We start from the raw sequence: 9,828 nt of genomic DNA on the forward strand, positions 1-9,828 counted from the left end.
ACTTTGGATGGAACAATATGTCATCAGTTTGTTGGTCTGATCACCATCGATATAGTTGGCACCGGACTTAGGTTTAGCATCTTTTATGTGTCCATTTAGACTTGGTACAAATCTTAATTTGGAACACAAAAGGTATCTGAGATATGGCCTTCGCCTATAGGAGTATACGAAGTGCAAATGTATTTTCGACTCGAACCATGTACAGCAACAAACTGAAGATTTGCCGGTTCAAGAAACAAAAAAAGTGAAGATTTGCGCGTCTTGGCGTTGGGGAAACGGCTCCGCACGGTACGCAAACTGAGCTCGGAGGCGGATTTTGCACGTTCCGCTTTCGCTAGGGTGTCCGCTTAATTTCCTTCTCCGCTGGCGCGCGCCGAGCTCGGCGGCGGAATGGCGGCGGCGGCGGCGGCTTCGGCGGAGGCGGATGAGCCGTGCTGCATCTCGCACGCCTTCGACCGAGCCGCGCGCCGGGACCCCGCCCGACTCGCCGTCGTCCACGCGGGCGACGGCAGGCGCCGCTTCGCCTGCGGCGACCTCCTATCCGCCGTCTCCTCGCTCTCCCGCCGCATTGCCGCCGCGCTTCCTCGCCCTTCCACCGACCACCCCGGCGACGAAGGGTCCCCAGGTGCGTGCGTGAGCTGCGATGCGCTCGGCTGACATTTGTTGTCCGCTGTAATTTCGCCCCCCGCCAATCTGACTCTGAATTTGGAACCCTAGGCTGCTTGGATCGACACGGGGGAGGCGCCGACGCGACGCCTAGGGTGGTGGGGGTGTACGCCTCGCCATCGGTGGAGTATGTCGTCGCCGTCCTCGCCGTGCTAAGGTGCGCGGAGGCGTTCCTGCCGCTGGACCCCTCGTGGCCGGAGGACAGGGTCCGGTCAGCTGTCTCTGCCTCTAATGCGGCGCTAGTCGTATCGGCAGGGGTTTCGCATGAAGACGATGTTCTTAAGGGAAGCTCTTGCCCTGTTCTGCAATTCAACGGTGACATCCGATGCCGGCAAGGGTCCGATGATGTAGAGGCCGGGGTAGGTGGAGATGAGCTTGTTTGGCCGTGCGAGCGTGAGAGGCTGCGGGACTTCTGCTATGTGATGTTCACGTCCGGTTCTACTGGAAGACCCAAAGGCGTTTGTGGAATGGAGAAAGGTAAACATTCATACTGTTGTGAAATTACTTATGTCATCAGCATTGCTTTGCTTCTGAATGGCAAAGGAATTGATTGGCATGTTTCTAGATGCTAGCCTCTTGGTAGACTTCTAGGTTACTATACTAGGTGGTTCCCATTGAATTTAGGTTTGGTTTGGAAACCAATTTACTGAGAAATGCTTCTTTTACTATCGTGTGCTAGGTCTTCTGAATCGCTTTTTGTGGATGCAAAGAAGGAATCCTTTGTGTTCTGACGATGTGCTGTTGTTTAAGACATCTGTCAGCTTTGTTGACCATCTTCAGGAATTTCTTTCTGCTGTGTTGACTAGCACAACACTGGTCATTCCCCCCATTGATTGGAGAGCTAATCCAACATCGTTGGCTAACTTGATTAAGGTTACCTGGCCTTCATATCTGCATTAGCCATTGTTCTAGTGAAAGTACTATGTGTTTGGATCCAGTTAGTTTTTTTCAAAAAGTATCTTATCAAAATCTCCAAAGCTTTTTACTTGAATGGTATTGCTTAGGAATCTGAGAAATAAAATTACATTTCGAGTATTCAGTTTCATGCTGTGGAATTATCATTTAACACTGAGAAAAAAGGATAAAAGTGAGGATGCCGTTTTGTTGGCATGCTTGCTTCCATTCAACTTGCATACTTTAGACAGTCAGGGTTTCCGACTTCCTAAATCCTAACCGAAAAAAGGCTTTCGCCCCGCTTTATAAATAAAGCAAACCACCACAGCCAAACGGTACAACATAAGTTCACCCACACACACACGCAGTCACACAAACATAGAGTACAAATAGGTTCTGCTGAGGGCACAGCTCAACAAGCCCTGAAAAAGAAAAAAACGAAGGCGGGTCAACCGCAGCAGCATGGACGGAGCTTTCCGACTTCCTAACGCAAGTCATATGTTCATGTGTGCCCAAATGTGGGTACCTCCTAATGGATGTTAGCATAAGATTTCGTTTCTCATTATCATTGGCAGAGATATTATGGTAGCAAACAGTATTTATAGTTTGTTGCCATTGTGATCAAGGGATAGTCTGAGGCTGTTTCCTGTTTAACTTGAATAGATGCTTGACAAAACAATAGCTCCTACAATGTTATTCCTGATTTTCTTGGTCCATCATTACCTATACTCCCTTCTTCTTTTTGGTATGATTCATTGCGCTTGCATTTGGCTCATGTTGCTGCAGGCATATCGTATATCAAGGATGACTATAGTTCCGTCGCTGATGGAGATAATACTACCTACCCTGGAGAAAAATATTTCATGTGTATATAACTCTCTTAAGATCTTGGTATTTAGTGGGGAGATTCTGTCCTTAGTGCTGTGGAAGAGAGTTCGTGAAATTCTGCCAGAGACTACTATCATAAATTTGTATGGAACAACAGAGGTGAGAAAGTTAACCACCAAATATTTTCTCTTTTTTTTTTCAGAGGAGATCAAGTCTATTTTCTCTCTAATACATTCTTACTCTTACCTATTTATTTCACTAGACAATGCCAGTGCTAATCTACACTACTCTGGCCAGCCGGCTGAATTTGCCCAACTTGACTACTAATAAAAAGGATGTTTAAATATTTTCATTGCATTCACATAATTGAGTTATCTGTGCCATCTTTATGCAGATAAGTTTAAAACCTTCTAAAAATTTCATACAGAATTAGGCTTGCGACAGGGAGTTCTTTGCTCCTGGCCTCCTGCTATGGATGTACATTTCCTCCCAAAAAATTAGGCTCTTGACAGGGAGTGCTTTGCTCCTGCCATTGGTACATCATTTACTAACCACAGTTTTTGTGCTATCTTAAATATAAATTTAGGGGAATCATTGTAATGAGTTGGTATGCCATAATAAGGACTAAGTGCTCGAGTTCCCTACTACCACTTACGCCCGGAGATGAACTTTAAAACTGAATTTGTGCCCCTTTTTCATCCTGAGATGTTAAATTGCTCTGGAATTACGACACAGAAGAGATACATAGAGTGTCACAATCTGTGCAATATGCTAAATAGAAGAACTGAAATAGCATACTTCTTTCCCTAATATCCATCAATCTATGAGCTCAGTTGCATCATTGTTTCATCTCACCGGGAGTTTGAAATTGATATTGTTTCTCTTGTGCTATCTTTTGTTCAGTTTACTCCACACAGGGAATGGTTGAAATTAAAGTGTTGGTGTTTGTTATGCATCTTTATTCAATATTTGTACTTGTGTTTCAGGTTTCTGGTGATTGTACATTCTTTGATTGCAAAGATCTGCCTGGAATTTTAGAGCGTGAAGAAATAACCAGTGTACCGATTGGATTTCCTATTGCAAATTGTGAAGTTTTTCTTGTGACACATGCTGGGATAGCAGATGAAGGTGAAATTTGTGTCAGTGGAGCATGTTTATTCAATGGTTACTTAGCAGAGTTTCTGAGCAGTAACCACACTGAAGGCAGTGTAATTTCAACATACTACAAAACGGGTGACTACGCTCGACGGTTGAAAGCTGGTGAACTTGTTTTCCTTGGGAGAAAGGACCGCACCGTAAAAATTTATGGGCAGCGTTTTTCACTAGAAGAGGTAGAATCCACCTTAAAGGAACATCCTGCTGTCAGTGATGCTGCACTTACTTTCCAAAGTAAAGGGTCTCCAGATTATAAGGCATACCTGGTGTTTAAGAATAAGGATGGAATTGTGAAAGACAGCCTGCAGTATAGAGAAGTAAATTCTTCTCAAGATATCATGGCATCAATTCGAAGTTGGCTCATCAAGAAGGTTCCACCAGCTATGATTCCAAGCTTCTTTCTCCACGTGAAGTCCTTACCTTTGACTTCTTCAGGAAAGGTTGACTATGTCAAGTTATCAAGTTTGGAGTGTGCATCGGAACCATGTGGAATTGCGCAAATTAAGTCTGGAAGTGGTCTAGTTAATCCATATTTACAAGTTATTAAAAAGGTTTGTTCTTAATTCTAAGTGTTATCTCTTGTTTTTTTTTTTGCCTGAAAACTTCTTGTTTCTTTTTAATCTGGCATTTGTGTTCTTTTTCTTCTTTTGTTTTTTTGGATAGTGTCCATTTATGTTCATGTTGTACTGACGCCGTCTCTATCTACAATAGGCATTTTGTGACGCCCTGCTTGTTGATGAAGTTTCCGAGTTTGATGATTTTTTCACCTTGGGTGGTAACTCAATTTCTGCCGCACATGCAGCCCACAAGTTGGAGATTGACATGAGACTGCTTTATATCTATCCAACCCCTTCTAAGCTTTTGGACGCTTTAATTGTGGATCATAGTAATTTGGTTTCTCCTACTGATGAGCCTCAGCCTAAGAAAGGCCTGGACGTATCTACAAGCGTACATGGACTATTTGACCCGATTGCTGCAAATGCGGATGATGGTTATCATGGAGGCAAAGCACGGATAAATGGAAAGCGTGCACATTATCAAATTGCAGGGAGTTATGGAAATGAAACAGATGGCCAGCTTAACAAATATCCATTCTCTCCTGATGACAGATGCCAGGTAAACGATCTCTACTTGGATACATGCTTGATGGACAGAAACAGTGTCATGGGGAGTCAGTGGATCCTGAACTTTTGTTTACACAAGAAGTGGTCTATTGGACGTTGCAACAGATTTATGCATGACGATGAAGGGAAGCTGCAACTTGAAGGTGTTTGCTCATATGTTTCATACAACAAAAGAGGTTATCTTCAGGAACTTTGGAACATTCCTTTGGATTCATGTGTTGATGCCTCACCTTTGCTTGTCCTGAACAATGGGATGATAAACATATTTATTGGGTCCCATTCACATTTATTTCTCTGCATCGATGGTTGCAAGTGAGTTTTGCTTGCTAGTTCTTAGTCATTGTTTCTATTATTTTTCTTATTACTTTGAATGCTAAATCCTCGGTTTGGTGCGCCACATATACTCTCATGCTCTTATTGATTCGGTTAATTTGAATTTGATTCAATGAGATAGTAGTTCTGATCTGACATATGCATACTGAATATTTTTAAAATTTACTTCCAATTTATTATGCAGTGGTTCAGTGAGGTGGAGTGTCAAATTGGAAGGACGTGTGGAGTGTTCTGCTGCTATTACTGGTGATTTTTCAGAGGTGACCTGACTATTGAACTAGTTGACATAGCAACTGCCCAATCATTTTGCGTCTAGCTCATCATTAATCTGTTGGACAGGTTGTGGTTGGATGTTATAAAGGGAAAATTTACTTTCATGATATGTTGACTGGTAAACTATCTTGGACAGTTCAAACAGATGGAGAGGTACAATTGCTGCATTATTTGAAATATCTTTAAACCTCACTTTGAAATATGGCATATGTATTTTCATCCCATCTCTGATGAACACTAAGAATGACAAGGGACTGATTATTTTGTGTGCTAGACGTAACTAAAACTATAATAGATCTCCGCTTTGGGATGTTTGATTTTAAGAAAATCTTCCTGACTGTATGTTCATGTTGAGTAGGCTATAGTTCTTTAACTGCTGCAAGTGAAATAGTAAAGGGGCCAAATGTCACGCTTAAGTTATGCAAAGACCCATGATGGTAGTATTTCTAGCATATGGAAGTTGATGATGTAGTTACTAAGTTACAACGATGATTATTTTGTTACAGTGTACATGATGGAACATATTGAGAAGCATCTAATGTTGTTGATATTTCATATACCAAATTAAGAATCTTCCTTCAGGTAAAAATGCAACCAGTTGTTGACAGGACAAGGAGTTTAATATGGTACCATTCCATAATCTTTTTTTTGTTCCTTCATCATAGTACACTACCACCACTTTTCACAGTTCTCTCTGTATATATATTTTCTCTGTTTAGATGAAAGCACATTTGTTATTACGATAATAAAATGCCGTGTTTTCGACTAGAATGAGTGAACCAATGATCTGTCTACTCACTCTTCATCAATCATACAGAGACACAAGTTTGCACAATAGATGACTGTACCGCTGTTATTTTTTTTAATAATATGCTGTGTATGGTTGTCAGGTGTGGCTCTTATGATCATCATTTATATGCACTAAATTACAAAGATCGTTGCTGCGCTTACAAAGTATCTTGTGGTGGAAGCATCTATGGTTCTCCTGCTGTGGACATGGTATTTTTACTGATTCACAGCATGCATCTGCCTTAAATCTGTGCAATGGCTCTGTTGATCTTGTGTTATCTGGATTGCTCCTTGCAGGCACACGACAGGATCTATGTTGCATGCACGAGTGGCCTTGTAACTGCAATATCCCTTGAGGTGACTTACGATATATTCCCCGTGATAACTTCAAAGGAGAAAATGTGCATGTTTTTCTTTTCTTTTTATCGTTCTGTCCATTGTTTCCATGGGAATTGTCTGCAGCAAATCTGGTAATAGAAAGTAAAATAATTAGCAACGAGTGAGTATCTAGAGTCCTCACTGGTTTCTTTTGTTGGTAGCAGGTTCCATCATTCAGAATAGTTTGGCAATATGAAGCTGGGGCAGCAATTTTCAGTTCTCTTGCCATTGATCATCAAAGTGGAAATGGTAATTCTTAAGCTAGCCATGAGGCATGAGCACAGATGTCCTGCAATATGTCCATGCATATTTCATGATTAAATTTCCTTGACACAAAAAAGAGTTCTGAGGATTCAACATTAAAGGTAGCAAGAGCCAGTCGATTTTAGGAGTTGGTCCACATTCAGATTTAATTTTTGAAAATTCACCTTTTCACCATTTAGTTAATGCCTATTTTCTAATATGTATTTCACAAATGGTGAATTTTTTTTGCCTACTATTTCATATGTATTTCACAAATGTTGATTTTTTTTAGCAATGCATTTTTTGTCATCCAAGATTTTCAAGTTTCCTAGTAAAATCTGAATCCCATAAGTTCCTCCCTTGCACGGCATCTGAGCATCAGTCAAAACCATTTTTTAAACGTGAAACTGTTGCCGAGGCCCCAAGAAAATTGTGCAACCGTGCAATTCTCGAGCATACTTTTGGCTAGCTATGTGGCATATGCTTTAAGGTCCCAAGTTTAATATTATAAAAATCAATTAAACATAACATGTGTATGGATCTCAGCCAATGTGTGGGTTCGATAAGGAATGTACTGGGAATTCGCTATGTACATTCAGTACTTTTCACTTAAGGAGGCCAATTTATGCTGATTACTAACTTTCATTTTGCAGTTGTTTGTTGCTTGGTGAACGGTCTGGTGATCGCATTGAACTCACATGGCACTGTTGTCTGGAAGGTGGAATAGCTCTTCTCCCTGTTGTGTTTGTGAAGCTATTGTTACAAAGTTACAGTTCTTCAACAGAATGATATACAAAGGAACAGTTATTCTTTTAGAGTTGTCTGGTAGACACACCAGACATCTAACTATCCAGCCTACAGAACTAACTAACATTGAGCAGAGTACTCCGAGAACAATTGTAGTTTGTGGATGCCAATTTATGTTTTAGACGCCCTTGTTTTTAAGTCTTGTGTATTAAGATTTTATTTGGTTTTGATCTTGTTGTTATTTAGTATTATTCCATACTGTCAATTTTGTTAGTATTATTTAATTGTTTATCACAGAGCATAACTAATTTCTTTAAAACCCAGGCAACTGTTGGTGGTCCCATTTTTGCTGGTGCATGTGTGTCATCTGCCCTTCCTTCTCAGGTACTTTGAGAATTCTGAAAACAGCTGTTTCCTCATGACCTAATTGTTCACAAGTTGATGTGTTCCCAGTTTAAAGTAAACTGAACCAAACTTTTGCATAATGTCAATGGCAGGTGCTGATATCTTCCCGTGATGGAAGTTTATACTCTTTTGATATTGTAAGTCTTACTTACTGAACTTCCAAATTTCTCTTTTGAGACGACATAATCTTTTGTACGGGCACTAGTGGGAGAGCGGCATGCAGTTGGTTGCATGATGGTCATTTCATATAATTCTTTCGTGTTCTGGGTAATAGTATTAAATTATACTCAATTGTAAATGTTTATGTCATTTCCAGAAATACAGTTAATGATCATAGAATCTCTGCCACTGTTGTGTTTACTTATTTTCTGATGTCAATTTAGCAGCTGCGGGTAATTCTCGAGTTCTTTTTGTGTCAAACAACTGAACTTTATTTATTGCATTTTAGGTTTACTAGGAGATCATGGCTTATCTTCACATTAAGTACTTAAACATTAATGATTTCACCACAGACATCCGGTGATCTTCTTTGGTCATATGACGTCGGCGACCCAATTACTGCATCTGCTTTTGTTGATGAAGTGTTAGCATCAACGCCATCTGGATCACCAGAGAGGTACTTGGCATATTGATAGCAAAGTCTTGTAGCAAATAGGTGTCAGGAAAATGTTATAGCTGTTCTTTTTGCAGATTTGCTTGTATCTGCACAAGTTCTGGGAAGGTCCGTGTCCTTGGGATTAGAGCTGATGCTGAGCAGGAGAAAGTTGGTTACTCTGTGCAAGAGTTTGCAGCCATGGATCTTCCTGGGGACATCTTCTCGTCACCCTTGATGGTGGGCGGGCACATCTTTGTTGGCTGCAGAGATGATCGGCTACATTGTCTCTCAATCACTAATCCATTTAACTGAAGTGAATAGCACGTAATTTAGTTTCCCTTGCTACACCAAGCTGCTCAGCATCGTATCTTCATCCTGCGGTGGTTCAGCAGCAAGAGATGCACAGTACTTAGATATTAGACACATCCAGTCAAACTGTTTTGCTTAGTGGCCAATAGAAGAATTATTGGTGATGTCCCGAGCAGCTTGATGTTTTGAACAATCAACAAAGAAGAAATGCAGAAGATACCGGTGCTTGGGTTCCAAAGGTTGGATTTCCACGCCGTAAATCTTTGGTTAAGTGCTTGATATTCAGTATCACAATGACATTACAACCTTGGTGCTCAACGAGTGTACTTGATTCAAAAGCAGAAGCAGAGCTATAAACAGCCCTCGCTCCTTTGCTGCAGAAAATACACCTTCAAGCTTGGTCGACGTACTGATAGGTCTATTTTTATGCATCAGGATTATTGTTTTTCTGTTAGGAAGATCAGAATTGTTTGTCGAGAGCAACATGTTGCATTTGTATATAAGCTGATGTATCAAGGCAGTGTAGAAATATATGTAATGTACCAAATCCACAAGTTTTGATCCGGACCAGTGATCAACAACATACAGCCGGTTCCAAGTTCCTCGTTTGAATGTTTGTATATACCGTTGAATTGTTCCAACATTCCAAAGTTTACGTAACCTATAAATTATCCAAACATCTTAACCAGTAGAGGAAGTGAATTTGTGGAAGAACATATGATTAACGGCATAGTCATACACCAAGGACACACAATGTTTTTGGAGAGGCAGTATGCCGTCGACTCTACCATGAGCGGTGATAGGGATGCATCTCCCATCGGTTGCCACCTCCATGAACATCTTAATGACGCTGTCCTTGGGTTGGAGCACATCCAGCAGGTGACAGCCTATTCAAATTTGTGTGCTGATGTTGGTCCCAGAGTTTTTTTCAGCTGCAAGCCACTAGTGTTCAGGAGACTATGAACATGTAAGTAATTTGTGAAATGCAATTTTATTTCTGATACCTCCTAAATCTGGATTGGACCGGCTTTTGCGAGACCTAATCCAGTAGACATGTATAAGCCACTAGTGTTCACGAGACTGTGCGGC

General features: G+C 41.0%; 1 protein-coding gene across 4 annotated transcripts; it reads left to right on the forward strand.

Moving 5' to 3' along the window:
- The first annotated feature begins 292 nt into the window (after positions 1-292).
- LOC109785127 (putative acyl-activating enzyme 19) lies at positions 293-9,341 on the forward strand. Of its 4 annotated transcripts, XM_073505850.1 has the most exons (18): positions 293-625; positions 718-823; positions 922-1,143; positions 1,346-1,539; positions 2,347-2,547; positions 3,375-4,094; positions 4,255-4,979; positions 5,185-5,260; positions 5,340-5,426; positions 5,856-5,899; positions 6,164-6,272; positions 6,360-6,419; positions 6,605-6,689; positions 7,337-7,401; positions 7,755-7,814; positions 7,928-7,972; positions 8,348-8,451; positions 8,526-9,341. In XM_073505850.1, the coding sequence occupies exons 3-18, from the start codon at positions 1,089-1,091 to the stop codon at positions 8,740-8,742; spliced, it is 2,847 nt and encodes a 948-aa protein (XP_073361951.1). In that variant the 5' UTR covers positions 293-625; positions 718-823; positions 922-1,088; the 3' UTR covers positions 8,743-9,341. The 4 variants fall into 4 exon arrangements, 3 of the variants coding, with proteins under 3 accessions (XP_073361951.1, XP_073361950.1, XP_020199323.2); XR_012190209.1 differs by having other exon boundaries at positions 320-625; positions 718-1,143; positions 8,284-8,451; XM_020343734.4 differs by having other exon boundaries at positions 322-625; positions 718-1,143.
- The last annotated feature ends 487 nt before the right edge of the window (positions 9,342-9,828 follow it).

This window comes from Aegilops tauschii, chromosome 7 (assembly GCF_002575655.3).
Source record: "Aegilops tauschii subsp. strangulata cultivar AL8/78 chromosome 7, Aet v6.0, whole genome shotgun sequence".
Taxonomy (NCBI): domain Eukaryota; kingdom Viridiplantae; phylum Streptophyta; class Magnoliopsida; order Poales; family Poaceae; genus Aegilops; species Aegilops tauschii.

Bases quoted from the DNA above. Each gene is read 5' to 3' on its own strand.
- LOC109785127 (XM_020343734.4), top strand. From the start codon at position 391: ATGGCGGCGGCGGCGGCGGCTTCGGCGGAGGCGGATGAGCCGTGCTGC. The intron at 5,261-5,339 runs GTGACCTGACTA...TCTGTTGGACAG, and splicing joins TTACTGGTGATTTTTCAGAG to GTTGTGGTTGGATGTTATAA. The intron at 5,427-5,855 runs GTACAATTGCTG...ATCTTCCTTCAG, and splicing joins CAGTTCAAACAGATGGAGAG to GTAAAAATGCAACCAGTTGT.